The sequence below is a fragment of the Moschus berezovskii genome, chromosome 1 (genome assembly GCF_049115385.1).
Source record: "Moschus berezovskii isolate FMDL1 chromosome 1, NW_MosBer_1.0, whole genome shotgun sequence".
In the NCBI taxonomy this organism is placed as follows: Eukaryota; Metazoa; Chordata; class Mammalia; order Artiodactyla; family Moschidae; genus Moschus; species Moschus berezovskii.
The window spans coordinates 93,269,368-93,289,216 of NC_142460.1; the positions used below are offsets into that span (position 1 = coordinate 93,269,368).

Here is a 19,849-nt window from a genome sequence, read left to right on the forward strand (position 1 = left end):
GAAGACATACAGATGGCTAACAAACAAATGAAAAGATGCTCAACATCACTCATCATCAGAGAAATGCAAATTAAAACCACAATGAGGTACCATTTCACGCCAGTCAGAATGGCTGCTATCCAAAAGTCTACAAGCAATAAATGCTGGAGAGGGTGTGGAGAGAAGGGAACCCTCTTACACTGTTGGTGGGAATGCAAACTAGTACAGCCGCTATGGAGAACAGTGTGGAGATTCCTCAAAAAACTGGAAATAGAACTGCCATCTGACCCAGCAATCGCACTCCTGGGCATACACACCGAGGAAACCAGAATTGAAAGAGACACATGTACCCCAATGTTCATCGCAGCACTGTTTATAATAGCCAGGACATGGAAGCAACCTAGATGTCCATCTGCAGATGAATGGATAAGAAAGCTTTGGTACATATACACAATGGAGTATTACTCAGCCATTAAAAAGATGCATTTGAATCAGTTCTAATGAGGTGGATGAAACTGGAGCCTATCATACAGAGTGAAGTAAGCCAGAAAGAAAAACACCAATACAGTATACTAACGCATATATATGGAATTTAGAAAGATGCAAATGATAACCCTGTATATGAGACAGCAAAAGAGACACAGATGTATAGAACAGTCTTTGGGACTCTGTGGGAGAGAGTGAGGGTGGGATGATTTGGGAGAATGGCATTGAAACATGTATGTTGTCATATATGAAACGAATCACCAGTTCAGGGTCGATGCATGTTATAGGATGCTCGGGGCTGGCGTGCGGGGATGACCCAGAGGGAGGATAAAGGGAGGAGGGAGGTGGGAGGGGGGGTCAGGAGGGGGAACTTATGTAAACCCGGGGCGAATTCATGTCAATATATGGCAAAAACAACCAATATAATATTGTAAAATAATTTGCCTCCAATAAAAAATAAATTACTTAAAAAAAAAAAAAAGAACGCTGTGGTACATTTACACAATGGAGTACTGCTGCTGCTGCTGCTGCTAAGTCGCTTCAGTCGTGTCCGACTCTGTGCGACCCCATAGACGGCAGCCCGCCAGGCTCCGCCATCCCTGGGATTTTCCAAGCAAGAACACTACTCAGCGATTAAAAAGAATACATTTGAATTAGTTCTAATGAGGTGGATGAAACCGGAGCCTATTATACAAAGCGAAGTAAGCCAGAAACAAAAACACCAATACAGTATATTCACACATATATATGGAATATAGCAAGAGGATAACAATAACCCTGTATACGAGACAACAGCAGAGACTTGGATGTGTGGAGCAGTCTTTTGGACTCTGTGGGAGAGGGCGAGGGTGGGATAATTTGGGAGAATGGATTGAAACATGTATATTATCATATGTGAAATGAATCTGACGTGGTTGGGGGCTCCCCACCTCAACACTCTGTGGATTTAAGAGGCCGTTCCTTCCGGAAGTGTAGCCTGGGACAGAACCTGCATGCTGAATTTACTAATTAAGAAATGAGAACTATAAAGGTGGCATAGAAATACAAGAAACTATTCTTAAGTAATCTTTTAAAACTTTGAACAGAGTTACAGATTTTGCCATTTGTTATAACTGGTATATGTAATTTAACCAGAACCATGAGAAAGTTGGTATTGTGTGAATTCTGAGGCACTTTCGACACGTTGTAGGAGTGATGTAGACTTTCTTGAGTTTTACACATTCATAAGTGAATGGTCTGTATCTTGTGCCTTTGTTGGTTTTCTGTGAGCTGTAGTTTCTGGGAAGTGAGCAGCTCTCATTCCTGTAACTCTTGTAACCCAGTCATTCGTGTGCCTCCTTCATGAGGATTCAGTGCGGCTGTGGTGCTGTTATCCCTCTGATAGGAACTCTAACTCAGTGTAAAGCCCCAAAGATCTGTTACTTATTTTTATTTTATATTTTACTATATTTTATTTATAGTGTTGTGTTTGTTTCAGGTGTAAAGCAAAGTGATACAGTCATATATATATATATATGAATTAACAAAATTCATATATATATGAATTAACAAAAGCAGTTCTCGTCTTTTGATGGGGAGCTCGTGGTTTATAATATAAATGGCATTATTTTGAGAGAGGGATAACCTAGGTATGGCATTGGGTTTTTTTTCTTTTTGCAGCTTGAGGCAGTTGTAAAATAATGTAGCTTTTTGCAACTTTGTATTCTAAAGTATTTTTTTCATCTGGTAAAATTTTAACTGTTAATGTTTATGGCATTGCACTTTGTACCATTTATTAAACAAAAATTTTTTAAAAAATAAAAAATATAGAAAACAGGTAGGCCTGTTGTGTAATACTACAAAGTTCAACACAATATTCTAGACAAGAGATATGTAGTGAAAAAAGATGGGAACAGCAATGAAGATGCTAACATATTTTTAATTTGAAAAATATGCCGATTAAAGACTACATAAACCATTAACTACTTCCACTTTACTTCTATAAATAAACACTACTAGATAATAGCAACAAGAAAACAACCATAATAGATCAGTATACTGCTGCTAAGCTGCTAAGTCACTTCAGTTGTGTCCGACTCCGTGAGACCCCATAGATGACAGCCCACCAGGCTCTGCTGTCCCTGGGATTCTCCAGGCAAGAACACTGGAGTGGGTTGCCATTTCCTTCTCCAATGTATGAAAGTGAAAAGTGAAAGTGAAGTCGCTCAGTCGTGTCCGACTCTTTGCAACCCCATGGACTGCAGCCCACCAGGCTCCTCCGTCCATGGGATTTTCTATGCAAGAGCACTGGAGTGAGATCAGTATACTAGCACAGCCTAAATGTTAATAGCCCTGAAAATTCATATCAGAAACATATAATCATAGACGCTATTCTGATAATTTTCATTCTTAAACAATTACTATCTATTAAATTAAATCCTCAATATTGCTAACTCTTGAAGAAGAGGACAAAGACAAACACTCCTATCTGACATTTAAGAGATCACTGCCTAGAGTTGGTAGTCTGACTAATAAAGAATAATTACAAAGGTTCAAAAAAAAAAGTCAACAATAAAATTTAAAAAACATAAAATGACATTAATTGGCATCATTTACCATTAAATTCTATAAAGCTACTATGAAATACTTCCATGGAAGTTATACAGCAAACTGTTCATATATAATACATTATTAAGTTGGATAATAATGTATTATATATGAACAGTTTGCTGTATAACTTCCATGGAAGTATTTCATAGTAGCTAATATGAAAAAGATCTAAAATATTTTTTCACTTTTTGTTTCCCACTTAGATAAGTTTTTGGTAATATAAAGATAATCTGCAAACTTCAGTGAGTAATGTTAGTAATGCTAGATGAAAGTAAATTTTAGGTGTCAGAAGATCAAATATATACACCAACAAACAAAATTCTGAATATGAATCAAATGATTGCCATAATATTTTATGATATATATTATAAATGGACTATATGAAAAGTTAGTTTTAAATATTCATAAGTACACTTTTAACTTCGTTTTACCTAATTTCTAAGGATAATTTACCAATCCTTTAAAAAAGGAACATTAAAAAAAGTGTTGATTTGTAAAGTAAAATATTTTATACTTATGGCCCTTAAATGAACCTTTCAAATAAAATTAAGGTTTAAATTTATTATCTGTTAATAAAATTATTTAGTCCTGAAAACTGTGACTATCCTACTTGGTTGATTATAACTCCGTCTAATGACTGGCTTTATGTAAGAATGATGACCATTCAATTCCTTACCTTGTAATTTCATCATCTCCAAGTACTGCTTTAGAAACAGGTGAATATCTGGCTGGTGATGCTGGTGTCTGGCCCAAGTAGGAAGGTGGGCTAACATGGTTATCAATAGGCTGAGAAGAAGCTTAAAAATAAAGTAAAAAACACTTGAAAATGGAAACACGCCATTCAGTACCATGTTTATAGGTTATCAATGTCACAGTTAATTAATGTATAATTCATAGTTACTCATTTATATAATAGGATTTGGTAGAGAAAATGTATTTACTAGGTAAAAAAAATTAGAGAAGTTCAACTTTCCAGGTAAAAACTAGTTTAGACATTCAGGTCAGCAAAGCAAACTTATTCCATTTGGTTTCTCTGACAAAACAACTAAAAAGGAGTTTTACAGTAACTGATTTGCCAAATGTAAATCAAGGAAAGGTTATTCAAAAGACTGTCACAGGAAAGAATAAACTAAATCAATCTTAAGTATAATAATTTAATTTTTCTAAGAAGTTATTTTGCAGATTAACATTTTTAGAGAAGTATATTCAACTGATCCCTGAACAACATGGGGGTTAGAAGCACTGACCCTCCAAGCAGTTGAAAATGCACATATGATTTTACAGCTGGGCCTCAATATTCATGGTTCTGCATCTACAGATTGAGCCAACCATAAGATCTGTAGTATGCACTGAAAAACATCTATATATAAGTGGATCTGCATAGTACAAACCCACATTGTTCAACAATCAACTGCATACTCAAAATTTGATTGTGAGTAACAAAAACCAAAAGCTTAAAAATAAGTGCAAAAAGATTATGCTTAACAAAGTTTTAAAATAAATTAAGGGACTTCTGACTTTCCAGCATGACTCTCATGAAAAAAGAACATACTAAAATGCAAAAACACAGTTTGAAGAGACAGGGCAAGCATTAAGAACCAGACTCATATACACAGTGATGCTGGAATGATCAGACCAGGATTTGAAACAAAAATGATTAATATGTTGACATGGATAAAGCAAACAGTATGTATAAAGAAGGCAGTATGCAGGAACAGATGGGCAATACAAGTGGAGAGACGGAAATTCTAAGAAAGAAACAAAAAGAAATACTAGAGATCAAAAACACTGTAACAGAAATGAATAATGTATCTGATGAGCTACTAGTAGTTTGGACATGGCTTAAGGGAAGAATCTCTGAGCTTGATATCTCAATGGTAACCTCTAAAACTGAAAAGCAAAGAGAAAAAATGACTGGGGTTGGTGGGCAGGGGGCGGGGATCAGAACAAAATATCCAAGAAAAGCGACAAAACTACAAAACTACATATGCGTAATGGGAATACCAAAAGGAGAAAAAGAGAAATGAATAGAAGCATTTGAAACAACAATGATGATAATTTCCCCAATTAATGTCAGACACCAAACCATAGACAGACCTAGAAAACTCAAGAGAACACTAAGCAGGATAAATGCAAATACATACTGTTTTCAAACTACAGACGAAAAAAGGAGGGGCAAAATGCCCTAAAAGTAGTCACAGGGAATTAAAAGCCTTACCTTACTGGTAGAGGCGCAAGGTAAGAATTACATTTGACTTCTCCTTAGTAAGTCATTCAAGTAAAGACAATGGAGTGAAATATTTAGTGTTAAGAGAAAAAACCCACCTTGTATCCTGTGAAATTATCCTTCAAAGGTGAAGAAGACATAAACACTTCATTAAACAAAAACTGAGGGAATATTTATTGGTAGTAGATTTGGCTTTTGAAATGTTAAAAGAAGTTCTTTAGAGAGAAGGGAAGTTAGTAGGTCAGAAGTTCAGTTATACAGAAAGAAAGAGCACTGAGGGAATAAGGTAAAATAAAAACTAGTTTTTCTTATTCTTGATTGATCTAACAAAAAACACTTTGTTCAAAATAACAGCAATGTTGTATTTGACTATGTTTGTTTATGCATATATGTATTTGTGTATAAATGAAATGAATGTCAGCATGATACAAGGATACAAATGATACATGAAACAGTGATACCAGGGATGGGAGTGAGGAATTAGGATTATTTTGTTATCATAAGAAACTCTCACTAACAGTAAAGCTGAACAGTGTTACCTCAAAGTGGAATTAGATTAGCATACATGAATATTGCAAACTCTAGGGCAACCACTAAAAAAAGTGAAAGAGAATATAACTAATACACTAAAGAAGGAGAGAAAACAGAATTATATAAAATGCTTAATTAAAGCCATTTTTCCCCCCTAAAAAAATGGATGACAAATATAGGACCAAAAAACAGGGCAACAAATAGAAAAGAGTAGCAAATATCACAGACATTAATCCAACTCTATCAATAATCAATTTGAGTATCAATGGCCTAAATACACCAATTTGAAGACAGGTATTGTCAGAGCGGATCAAAAAACCAAGACCCAAGTATATACTGTCATCACTAAAGCCACTTTAAATATAAAGGTCTATATATATATATTTAAATATATATACTAAAAGGATGGAGAAAGATATATCATGCTAACACTAATCAAAAGAAAGCAGGAGTAGCTATATTAATTTCCACTGAGAAGACTTCAAAGTAAGGAAAATTATCCAGGTTAAAGAAAGGCATTACTTAATGATAAGGTGGTCAGTTCTCCAAGAAGACATACAATAGGGTGTCAAACTATGTGAGGCCAAACTATCTGAGAAATCGATTAATCCATACCTCTTTATCAGAAATGAACAAATACAGCAGGCAGAAAATCAGGAAGGATATAGTTGAACTCAATAATATCACTAATCAACTGGATATGATGGACATCTATAGATGAAGTCACTCCAGTACTCTTGCCTGGAAAATTCCATGGACTGAGGAGCCTGGTAGGCTACAGTCCATGGGGTCAGAAAGAGTCGGACACGACTGAGTGACTTCACTCACTCACTATAGACATCTGTAGACTTCATCCAACAACAGCAGAAAACATATTTTTCTTAAGCTCCCATGTTACATTCACCAAAACAGACCATGTCCTGGGCTATAAAAAATATCTCAACAAATTAAAAAAAATAGAAATCATACAATGTTCATTCTTAGAGCACAATGAAATTAAATTAGAAATCAGTAACAAAATGATTGCTAAAACCCCCAAATATCTGGAGAGTAAATAACACATTCCTAGATACATTTGGGTCAAAGAAGTAATCTCCAGAGAAATTTAAAAAATGTTCTGAAGCCAGGACATGGAAGCAACCTAGATGTCCATTTGCAGACGAATGGATAAGAAAGTTGTGGTACATTTACACAATGGAGTATTACTCAGCAATTAAAAAGAATACATTTGAATCAGTTTTAATGAGGTGGATGAAACTGGAGCCTATTATAGAGTGAAGTAAGCCAGAAAGAAAAACATCAATACAGTATACTAATGCATATATATGGAATTCAGAAAGATGGTAACAATAACCCTGTATACGAGACAGCAAAAGAGACACAGATGTACAGAACAGTCTTTTGGACTCTGTGGGAGAGGGCGAGGGTGGGATGATTTGGGAGAATGGCATTGAAACATGTATATTTTCATATGTGAAGTGAATCGCCAGTCCAGGTTCGATGCATGATACAGGATGCTTGGGGCTGGTGTGCTGGGATGAACCAGAGGGATGGGATGGGGAGGGAGGAGGGAGGGGGGTTCAAGATGGGGAACACATATACACCCGGGGCAGATTCATGTCAATGTATGACAAAACCAATACAATAATGTAAAGTAATTCATCTCCAATTAAAATAAATAAATTAAAAAATAATAATAAAATTAAAAAATGTTCTGAACTAAAAGAAAATGAAAACACAACTTATCGACATGTGGGATGTAGGAAAAGCAGTGCTTAGAGAGAAATTTACAGTATTAAATGCATATATTAGAAAAAGAGAAAGATCTTTATCTAAAATGAATCATCTTGGCTTCTACCTTATAAAACTAGAAAAAATAAGCAGAAGTAAAAAAATAAAAAATCTGAGCAGAAATCAGTGAAATTTTAAAAACAAGAAATCAACAGAGAAAAAAATTAATAAGAACCAAAAGCTGGTTCTTTGAAAAGATCAATAAAATCAATAAGCCTCTAGCTAGGCTGAGAAAAAAAGAGAGAAGACAGAAATGAAAAAGCAGCTATCACTACAGGTTCCACGATATTAAAAGAATAGTAAGTACTATGAAGAACTCTATGCCCAAAGATCTGGTAACCTAGACAAAATGGAACAGTTCCTTAAGGAGACAATCTGCTAAAACTCACAAAAAAGAAATAGGCAAGCTGAACAAACCTTTATCTATTAGAAAAACTGAATCAATAATTGATAATCTTCTGAAAAGAAAGCACCAGGCCCAAATGGATTCAGTGGTGAGTTCTATAAAATATTAAAGAAATGAACTATACCAATTGTCTATAATCACTTCCAGGACACAGAAGCCAAGGGAATACTTCCTACCTCATTCTGTGAAGCCAGCATTATTTAACAAAACCTGACAAAGAAATCTTAAGGAAAAAACCCCTATAGAGCAACATCTCTCATGAACATAAGTGGAAAAATCTGCAACAAAATGTTAGCAAATCAAACCCAATAATACATTAAAAAAATTATATACCACAAGCATCTGGGATTTATCCCAGGTATGCAAGGTTGGTTCAATATTCAGAAATAAATACATATAATCCATCACATGTGTGTGCATACATACTTAGTTGCTAAGTCATGTCCAACTCTTTGTGACCCCATGGACTACAGGCCTTCAGGCTCCTCTGTCCATGGGATTTTCCAGGCAAGAATACAGAAGTGGGTGGCCATTTCCTCTTCCAAGGGACATTCCCAAACCAGTGATCAAATGCACATCTCCTTTGTCTCCTGCACTAAGGTAATGCTATTAAATCAATGTGATACTGCTGTACAACTATTAGAATGGCTAAAAAAACAGAACAATGGTAAAACCAAATGCTTGTGAGGATGTGGAGTTACAGGAACTCTCATACATTGCTGGTGGGAATGCAAAATGGTACAGCCTCGTTGAAAGACAATTTGGCTGTTTATTATAAAACTAAACAGTCTTACCACATGATCCAGCAATTGTACTCCTGGGTTATTGACCCAAAGGAGTTAAAAATTCCCGCACATTACTATGCGAAAGGAGGCTTTTTGCTTTTCTTTCAAATATCTATGATGCCTTCTTCAATTCAACAGGTTTATGGAAAACTTTAGCCTGTGTGATTTTAAAATATTTTTGAATTTTTAGCTCAAATTTGGCAAAATTAGCAGAGGGATGAATTATTTTTATTGTTTCTAAGGCGTTTGAGGTTTTTGGGTGTAACTTTGGTATTTCAACTGGATATAAATGATATATTCAATGCCATTTTGTACATTTCAGGTAAAGTTGGAAATGTCATTAATCAAATTATATAGAATGTATTTTATGAAAAGCAAAATGTGATATATATATTTTTTAATTTTTATAAGTACAGTTGATTTACAATATTGTGCTAGTTATAGGTATAAGAAGTTCAGATTTTAAAAGGCTACAGTTCAGTTCAGTCAGTCGCTCAGTCGTGTCCGACTCTCTGCGACCCCATGAATCACATCACGCCAGGCCTCCCTGTCCATCACCAACTCCCGGAGTTCACTCAAACTCATGTCCATCGAGTCGGTGATGCCATCCAGCCATCTCATTCTCTGTCGTTCCCTTCTCCCCCTGCCCCCAATCCCTCCTAGCATCACTGGAAAAGTGAGTCAACTCTTCGCATGAGGTGGCCAAAGTATTGGAGTTTCAGCTTTAGCATCAGTCCTTCACATATTGTGTGATTCCAACTATATGACATTCTGAAAAAGGCAAAACTATGGAGGTAGTAAAATGATCAGAGGATGCCAGAGGTAGAGAGGAGGGAGGGATGAATAGGCAGAGTACAGGATTTTTAGGGCAACGAAACTATGCTGTATGATACTGATAGCTGGTACATGTCATTATACATTTATCCAACCCTACAGAATGGACATCAAGAGGGAACCTTAAAGTATACTATGGGCTTTGGGTAATGATGTGACAATGTAGGGTCATCAATTGGAACCAATGTACCACTCTGGTAGGAGATGTTGATAATAGGAAAAGCTATGGAGGTGGGACACTTCTGGATCTTTGATTAATTTTCCTGTAAACCTAAAACTGCTTTAAATGTAAAGGGAAAAAAAGGACATGCCCTGACACCAGCTCAGATCTGTCAATCCAATTCATATTATCCTTTTTAATGCACCCCCCAAAAATGGTAACCTAGTAAAAGGAACAACAAAAAAAAAAGCAAAACTCCAGTAATAATTTCATTTCAATAATAATAAACATAATAGAGTCCATCAGTTGTAATTCTAGTAAGAGCTAGGAACAGAATATTATAAAGTTATTTCTGACCCAGGCAAGCAACACATTTCAGTTGCAACTTCCAAAACCACAATGCATTTGAATTATGTGATTATTGAAAAATGTAGAAAGCAATATTTAACTTTCTTGAGGTATTAACTATGATAAAGGTACAAGGCATTTCAAAAATCTAGCTGAAATATTTATTACTTAACGACCAATCTCTCCTTTCATTACATTACTGTCTTCTACACATAAAGCACTGTTAATACCTATTGGGAAAACAAAAATATGCAAGGATCATTATTTCAAATTACTACAGTGGCCAGATAGGTAACATTAAGAGTGAAGCAGCCTGAGTAAAAGACAGTAGATAATGACTATAAATACGGTGTACTGAAAAGAAATGTATGCTCTATCAAAAGGAGATACCATCTATACATCTGTATCTTTCTGTAATCATACAAAAAGGAAAAAGACTATGACATATACTGACAGTATATGGTTTCGAAGTCTGCTGCATCTTTGATTTTATAAGCTTGCAGTCTCCATTAGCAGTTGTTTCCTGTCCAATTCATATATAAGATAGTGTTTTGCATTTGAGTCAAAGGACTTTCTATCAATGGCTCTTCTGAAGACCAAAGTCTTTCCTGGCGTGATATATAAGAATATCTGTGATTTTCAATGGAACTGGCATGATGGCCTAAAGCAACTGACATTCATGTGAACCATTATAATCACTGGCCTTTTAAAGTCCAGAGTTTACTGATTTCTGACTCAAATTTCTTTGCTGCATTAACAAGTTTGGCTGAAACAAACGAACAACAACAAAAAAAAACCCACTGGGCAAGAAACTCAGTCAACTGCCCAAGCCAGAAAATGTACCTTTTCCCTACCATATCCAGACTTTGTCTTTATTTGATGGATCCTTTCTGAAGGAGTCATTCTCACATGTAACTCACATGGCAGGAACTAAAAATTAATGTTTCTACCTGGTGGCTCAGAGGTTAAAGCGTCTGCCTCCAATGCGGGAGACCCGGGTTCGATTCCTGGGTCGGGAAGATCCCCTGGAGAAGGAAACGGTAACCCACTCCAGTATTCTTGCCTGGAGAATCCCATGGACGGAAAAGCCTGGTAGGCTACAGTCCCCGGGGTCGCATAGAGTCGGACACGACTGAGCGATGGAACGGAACCGAATAGAACGGAATCAGAGAAATGACTATCAAAAGGAATAATCAGATAAAACAACGCTATTTCGTATACCCCAAATCCTAAGTAATAAAGATTCCTCAGAGACCTACAAAACAAGGGAGCCTGAATATCTTTAGATATCTAGGTTAATGACCCAAACCTTCCAAAGTTTAGGAGAGAAGCTAAGTGGAAGAACTTGAGGTAAAAAGTAGGAGGAGATCAGTGGGCGATCAGAAGTTTAACAACATCTTTCATCTGAAGAGAATATAAATTAAAAGTGAAAAGATACATAATGCAAAAGCATGAGAATTTTAATGTCATCAAAGAAATTATCTTCTTTATAACAGAGGTCCCCAACCCCCAAGCCGCTTAACAGAGCCTTTAGGAATTCAGCTGCATAGCAGGAGGTGAGTGGCGGGTGAGCAAGCTTCAGAGGCTACTCTCCACTGCTCACATTACTGCCTGAACCTTCCCTCCATCTGCCCCACCTGTTGAAAAACTGTCTTCCACGAAACCGGTCCCTGGTGCCAAAAAGGTTGGGAACCACTGCTTTATCAGATCCAATGAACTTTTTAAATTCAGTAATAAACTTCCTTTTATTCCTGGGTGGGCTTCCCTGGTAGCTCAGTTGGTAAAGAATCCACCTGCAATGCCAGAGACCCCAGTTCGATTCCCGGGTACCATATTTTGGCTATTATCCATATGTGCATTACAACTGTTAAGAGCATGACCCCATCTGAGATTTATGGTCACAGCTAAGTTATAATTCTGCGCTCTTCTCCAGTCACGTTCTGCTTCTTAGGGAGCGAGACTGGATAAAGACAGCAAGCTGAACTAGGATTGGAATTCTGCCAGTGAAGATGAAGAAGGCAAGAAAGTAGAAGATGTATGCAGTGAACTGAATATAATGACAAACCAAGGAGGCTAAGTTAAAAAAAGAAGACAAGTAGACACACAAAGGAACAACCAAGTAAAGGCATCAAATGACTGAAGATCAAAATAAAGATGAACTGTTAGGAGTAAATAAACTGATGGATGTAGTCAGAGAATGAGATGATTTAAATCAAGATTTTGGACCTGGTGAAGGTACTGAAAATGATAAGATCTAAATTATTATCTTGGAAGCAAATATCTGAGTTGGAGTGGAGGGCAGGAGAGTTAGAAAGAAACAGATCATTAAACAAAGAAACCTGGTTATTGAATGAATCAGTGTGGGTTTTGACTGGTCATCACTAAGGATGACAATGTGAATAACAGTATTAAAGGACAATGAGAGCACCACTATCTTCAGGAACTAAAGCCACACTGATGGGAAGGACACTAGATGACTAACATAAGGAATAGGCAGTAAGTTGAACCGTCTGATGGCGAGGGCTTCAGGAGAGCCAACAGGTAATAACCATTTATGTAAAAACTTTTCAAACATAAATGCTTCTTAAAACACACATAAGTAAGTTATTTACAAATTATGTGCATATAATATGAACATGGTCTGGAAGTGTATAACAAAATTCATATGAAGAAAACATGTTTTATCATAAAAGTGTTCTGGAAACAGAACACTTTTATGATAAAGTTGAATGAGCAACGTAAACTTCAACTTTTTCACAATATTCTATTAGTTTAAAAACAGATAAAAAAAGGCAAGAAATATCCTATATATGACTATAGGGAAAACTATTAAATATTATTTAATTACTACTCTTTGGGACCAGCTCTATTTTTTAAATGTCATATTATTTTATATAAAAGAGATAATTCAATAAAAATAACATTTTCTTTCTAGTTCAACTGTAAGCAGCAGTCTGTATTTTTGTATATTTGGCCATAATCAGGATGCCAATTCTCAATCTGTTAACTGGCACTTAGTTGTCTTGAACAGATAAGGCAGCATAATAAATAAGATCAATATTTAAATTGGTAAATAAAAGAACTTATTATTGAATTTGCATCTCCTAATAAATAAAATTACATAAAGCCCTGTGCAAGCCAAATATATGGAAGAATTTTCAGCAAGCAGTAAAGTTCTGACACAAATGAAGTATAAGACATCAACTTTGTTCATTAAAGAGACTGAATATTGTTACAAAACCACAAATCTCTCTAAAATTCTATAATTTATAAAAAGAAAACTTAGAAAAGCAGATTATAGAGTATATTGATCTTTATTACATTTGGGAGCTTCTAGTATTGACTCAATATTCCAAATAAAACTTTCATTTTTCAATCAACATGAACACATAAAAAATATATTTACATTTCATCTCAACTTGTATATTAAAAAAAGAAAATCACATAGGAAACTTAAAATTACCTAGGTACTTTCATTACGATTCTAGGAAATACAATTGTATTATGCACAACTGTGATACGTAATACACTAAGAGTTTGAAGTACAAAGATGGTATCTGTGCTCACACAGTTGAGAGTATAAAAAAGCACAGGTCTTAGAAATATTTTAAGTTACTATTTCTCAAAGCACAGCCCATAAACCAGCAGCACTGGAAGTATCAGAATTACTTTGCTTGTTAAAATAATTGCTTGTTCAAGTATATTTCTGTGTTTCATCTCAAAATTATTAGAACAAAACAAGAGTCTCCATTATGAGCAAATACCTTTGGTGGCTATCATTTACATAAAAGTTTAAGAATCAATGTCTTAAATAATTACTGCTATGAAATTACAGGTGAAAAGGTGAAAAACTCACCCCCCTTATTATTAATGAACATTCTGACTTAAAATTGATTTTAAAAATTATTAGGTTAAAATGTTTAACAGTTCTGTTTTAAATATTTGTATAAGGTTTAAACTTTATATTGGGAACTTTCATTAAAATTTATCACGACTAAGGAAATAAGATAGATTATAAGCAAACAGACTTACAGTTGGTGATATCAGGTGGTGCATAGCCATCATTCATATACATACTTGTGGGTTTTGCCACTTTCAAATAAACAAAATCAGATGTGTTCTTTAAGGCAGTTACTGCTTCTTCATGAGTAACTTCTTCTAAACACACACTATTCACCTAAAAGAAAATCCCCAAAGTTTTACTTCTTCCTTCTCACTCTGAATGTCGTATTTTTTTTTTTTTCTTCTTTATTCCTCTGGGTAGAATCTTTACTATACCGTTGAACAGGAGTGGTAGTTGTGTCTTCCTAGGAATTTGTCCTTTTATCTAAGCTACCTGATGTGTTGGTATAGAGTTGCTTATAAATAAAAGTATTTCCTTTTGCTCTTTCATTCCTACTTTTAGAAATTTGAGTTATTTGTCAGTCTAGCTAAAGGTTTGTCAATTTTGTTCATTTTTTGAAGGCCCAAGTTTTGGTTTTGTTGATCTCTATGGTTGTCCTATTCCCTATGTTGTTAAGTTTTGCCCTAATCCTTTCTCTTCTGCTAGCATTAGGTTTAGACTGTTCCTCTTTTCAGTACACATTTTTTTTGGTGTGTATGTTTGCCTCTGAACTGTTTATTTTATATTGGAGTATAGTCAATTAACAATGTTGTGATAGTTTCAGGTAGCCAGCAAAGGGACTCAATCATGCATGTACATGTATTCATTCTCCCCCGAATTTCCCTCCCATCCAGGCTGCCACATAACATTGAGTAGAGTTCCCTGTGCTATACAAAGGTCCTGGATGATTATCCATTCTAAACATAGCAGAATGTTTCTAGTGTTTTAAATTATAATGCACTAAACAAATGTTCATTTTAGTATATTTTCCATTTCTCTAACGTGCAACTTTATAATCGACTGTAGGAGATTTTTTTTAATGTTTTGACAAAAATTTCTAAAGGTCACAGAACAATACTAACTTTCCCATTGACTACTAATAAAGTTTCGCAGGGTTTCAGCTGCATGGTCATTCTTATGGTCCCACCCTACAGTGTATAGTGAGGACTGTCTGCATTCTGAAATATTCACTTGTGGTATACTGTTCATCTGATGGCCTGAAATGAGACATTAGTAACTATGATGCAAAGCAAGGATTAATAAATGCCACACGTTAGAGTTATCTTCTTGGATAGCCTACTCGTGGTATGTTTCTCTTGGAACCTGGCCATCTTATTAAGAAGCCCAACTTAGCCACGTGGACAGGCCACTGGAGAATTAAAATACTTGGCTAACAGCCCCACTTGAGCTCCCAACTGACAGGCAAAACTAATTCTTCCACTATATATGAGCCAGCTTGAAAGTGCATCCCTGGCCCTAGTTTAGCCACCCCAGTAGACATTACGAGGAGTCAAGATATGCTGTCCTGGCCAAACCCACCCAAACTGCATAAGTAAATAAATAACTGTTGTCATTTTAGTCACTAATTTTAGTGTTTTCTTATGCAGCATTAGATAACTGAATAAAGAGCTAATAAGATTTGCTAAGGGATTCAATGTGGAAAGGGAAAGAGAATGATCCTAAAGTTTCAGACCTGGGCAAAATAGAAGGATAAAGTTCCCATTTAATTAGATGTGGAAATTATGCAAAGTGCAGAACTGGGGGTGGCAGGGTTGGGGCGGTGGGTTGCTGTGACTTGGAAGTTTATTTTTAGATACAGTAGTCCTTTGGTTTCTGGGGGGAATGATTCTATGACCCCATTGCCCAAATTACCCTGCTTAAGGATAAAAAAAAATTCTGCAGATTCTCAAGCTCCTATGTAAAATGGAATAGTATTTGCATACACATAGCGTGCTGTGATCGCAAAGAGTCTGACACGACTGAGCAACTGAACTGAACTGAACTGAGGGTTGGATGGAGGGTCATAACACTGTACAGGAGAGATGACCAACATCATCCCAAAGAAAAAGAAATGCAAGAAGGCAAAATGGCTGTCTTAAGGAGGCCTTACAAATAGCTGAGAAAAGAAGAGAAATGAAAGGTAACGGAGAAAAGGAAAGATATACCCAACTGAATGCAGAGGTCCAGAGAATAGCAAGAAAAGATAAGAAAGTCTTCTTCAGTGAACAACACAAAGAAATAGAGAAAACAATAGAATGGGAAAGACTAGAGATCTCTTCAAGAATACTGGAGATACCAAGGGAAAATTTCATACAAGGATGGACACAAAAAAGGACAGAAACGGTAATGACCTAACAGAAACAAAAGAGATTAAAAAGATGTGGCAAGAATACATGGAAGAACTATACAAAAAAGGTCTTAATGACCCAGATAACCACAATGGTGTGGTCACTCACCTAGAGCCAGACATTCTGGAGTATGAAGTCAAATAGGCATTAGAAAGCCTCAGAAAGTCTAGCTTTCTACTAGGAAGAAAGCTAGTGGAGGTGATAGAATTACAACTGAGTTGCTTAAAATCCTAAATGATGATGCTCCTAAAAGATCCTAAAGTGCTGCACTCAATATGTCAGCAAATTTGGAAAATGCAGCAGTGGCCAAAGGACTAGAAAAGGTCAGTTTCATTCTAATCCCAAATGAGGGCAATTCCAAAGAATGTTCAAACTACTATATAGTTGTGCTCATTTCACATGCTAGCAAGATTATGCTCAAAATCCTTCAAGTTAGGCTTCAGCAGTACGTGAACCAAGAACTTCCAGATGTACAAGCTGGATTTAGAAAAGGCAGAGGAACCAGAGATCAAATGGCCAACATTTGCTGGATCATGGAGAAAGCAAGAAAATTACAGAAAATTCACAATGCTGAAGCTGTTGACTGTGTGGATCACAACAAACTGTGGAAAATTCTTAAAGATATGGGGATACTAGACCACCTTACTGTCTCCTCAGAAACCTGTATGCAGATCAAGAAAAAAAGAGCTGGAACTGGACATGGAACAATGGACTGGTTCCAAATTGGGAAAGGAGTACGTCAAGGCTGTATACTGTCATTCTGCTTATTTAACTTCTATACAGAGTACATTATGTGAAATGCTGGGCTGGATCAATTACAAACTGGAAAAAGGATAAATATCAGATAGCTGATGATACTACTCTAGTGGCAGAAAGCAAAGAGGAACTACACAGCCTCTTGATGAGGGTGAAAGGGGACAGTGAAAAGCTGACTTAAAACTCAACATTCAAAAAACTAAGATCATAGCATCTGGTCCCATCACTTCATGGCAAATGGATGGGGAAAAAGTGGAAACAGTGACAGATTTTATTTTCTTGGGCTTCAAAATCACTGCAGATGGTGACTGCAGCCATGAAATTAAAAGACACTTGCTCCTTAGAAGAAAAGTTATGGCAATCCTAGACAGCATATTAAAAAACAGACATCACCTTACCGACAAAGGTCCATATAGTCAAAGATAAGGTTTTTCCAGTAGTCACGTATGGATGTGAGAGTTGGACCTTAAAGAAGGCTGAGTTCCAAAGAATTGATATTTTTGAATTGTGGTGCTAGAGAAGACTATTGAGAGTCCCTTGGATAGCAAGGAGATTCAATCAGTCCATCCTAAAGGAAATCAGTCCTGAACATTCATTGGAAGGACTGATGCTGAAGCTCCAATCCTCTGGCCACGTGATGCGAAGAACTGACTCATTAGAAAAGACCCTGATGCTGGGAAAGATTGAAGGCAGGTGGAGAAGGGGACGTCAGAGGATGAGATGGTTGGATGACATCATCAACTCAATGGATATGCATTTGAGCAAAATCCAGGAGACAGTAAAGGACAGGGAAGCCTGGCATGCTGCAGTCCATGGTGTTGCTAAGTGTCAGACATGACTTAGTGAGTGAACACCACACTACTCTCTTACTTAAATCATCTCAGACTACTTATCATACCTAATACAATGTAAACACAATGTGAATAGTTGTCAGCCTGTAGTCAGTAAGTTTAGGGTTTTGAGAACTTTTTGGAATTCTTCCCCTCCAAGTATTTTTGATCCTCAGTTGGTTAAATTCATAGATGTGGAACCCATGGACACAGAAGGCCAACTGTATATTTGAGATGACTCTTGAGACATACATAAGGAGACTGAAGTTCAGAAAACAATACTTATTACTATCATATACAATGAGACCTAGTAAGCTATTTGACTATCTGTCAAAGAGAAAAGAAAATGTGCAATGTTTAGAGGTTAGGGAAAAGATGCATCAGAAAGCAGAATGAGAAGGAATGGCCAGTGAGTTAAAAGGAATAGCAAGATAGAGGGTGACTAGTATGGAAACTGGAAAGAGTATTTTAAGAAGGCAAAAGGTGTGTCGGATGCCTGATTCATCAATTAAAGTGAGAGATAAAATTGAATAATTTCAATTATTTGAATAATAATTGAATAATTTCAGTGGAGTTATGGCAACAAAAGCCTCATTAAATGGCAAATTCAGTGTAAATTTCTTGTTCTCTATTCTTAAAACTGATTCTGGAGAAACCATAAAGGAGGACATAAGAAATTAAAAAAAGAATGAGAAACCTAGTGGAGAAAGGTTGTCTGGAACTGGTGTATGTGTATGTGGGGTATGTGTGTATATGTGAAGATGAGGGAATGCTGGTTGTAGCTTGGGGAAAAGAGTGCCAAGTCATAGCCATGAGAGGATAAGTTAGAGAAGAGCAGCTGCAGGGCAGTTTCTTCCTCCTATTATTAACTAGCAGAAATAACTAGCAGCTATTCTCAGCAGAGGTATTCAAAAGGGCAAATAAGTACGAGGAAAGAACCCAAATCACCACTATATCAGACTTTGTATGCCTTTCCAGATTCACTTGAGCCTACCTGCTCACTAGGTCTTGGCTGCCTGCTTACAAGAGAGCCCTGGCTATTGCTACTCTTATCTTGTCTCCTACCATTGGCACCCCACTCCAGTACTCTTGCTTGGAAAATTCCATGGACTGAGGAGCCTGGTAGGCTACAGTCCATGGGGTCACAATAGAGTTGGACACGACTGAGTGACTTTACTTTCACCATTATGAACTATTTCAACCTCTTCTGTAGTCAAGGCTGGGCTTGGGCATGGCTCACATGTTCCACATTAAGAGCAGTAACATATCAGAAAATCACAACTGATGTGTCTAGACCACCAACGCTTTGGCTCTTTTAACACTTCTGGGTTCAGGGAAAGTGAAGTGCCACAGTGTGGGAGCTGGCCTTCCTAGCATTCAGCCAGAGGGGCTGGGTAACACAGACAAGAAATCTAGGATAGTTAACCCCTGTGGGGTAGACTCTAAATAACAAGAGAGAGGAGACTAACAGGGGCCAGGAGATCAATCCTTTTTTTGCTTGGATAGCTGGATCTAAGGTTTAGCAGTTCCACATTGCCAGCCTGGAAGACTGTCCTATATTATAAGCAACCAGCTATATTTTCTTATGAAATTATAGACAGCTCAGAAACATAATACCTTGTATTGGCTTTCCTTCATTTTCTGCCTCCCTTTTCATTTCCACTCACTCCAGCTTCTCTGAAGTTCTATCTCCATATAATAACTTAGCACAGTAGCTTTTCTTCAGGTTTGTTTTTGTAGGGAATATGAACTAGGAGAGTTATTAATGAAGATTGGATAAATAAATTGTAATATAGTCTATAGTTTCAGAATAGAATATTATGAAGAGAGGAAATGACTAAATCTCAGCTCTAGGCAGCAATATGGATAAGTCTCAGTAAAACAATATTGAGGGAA

At 36.5% G+C, this 19,849-nt stretch overlaps 1 protein-coding gene across 8 annotated transcripts in view; it reads right to left on the bottom strand.

Annotated features, from left to right (window-relative positions):
- Positions 1-19,849, bottom strand: part of DLG1 (discs large MAGUK scaffold protein 1) — a 287,420-nt gene that overhangs the window by 86,391 nt on the left and 181,180 nt on the right. For all 8 annotated transcript variants that reach the window (XM_055407214.2, XM_055407346.2, XM_055407336.2 and 5 more), the window contains 2 exons: positions 14,169-14,313; positions 3,731-3,851 (listed from right to left, as the gene is read on the bottom strand). In XM_055407214.2, the coding sequence (XP_055263189.1) occupies positions 3,731-3,851; positions 14,169-14,313 (266 nt within the window). The remainder of the gene's footprint in view (positions 1-3,730; positions 3,852-14,168; positions 14,314-19,849) is intronic.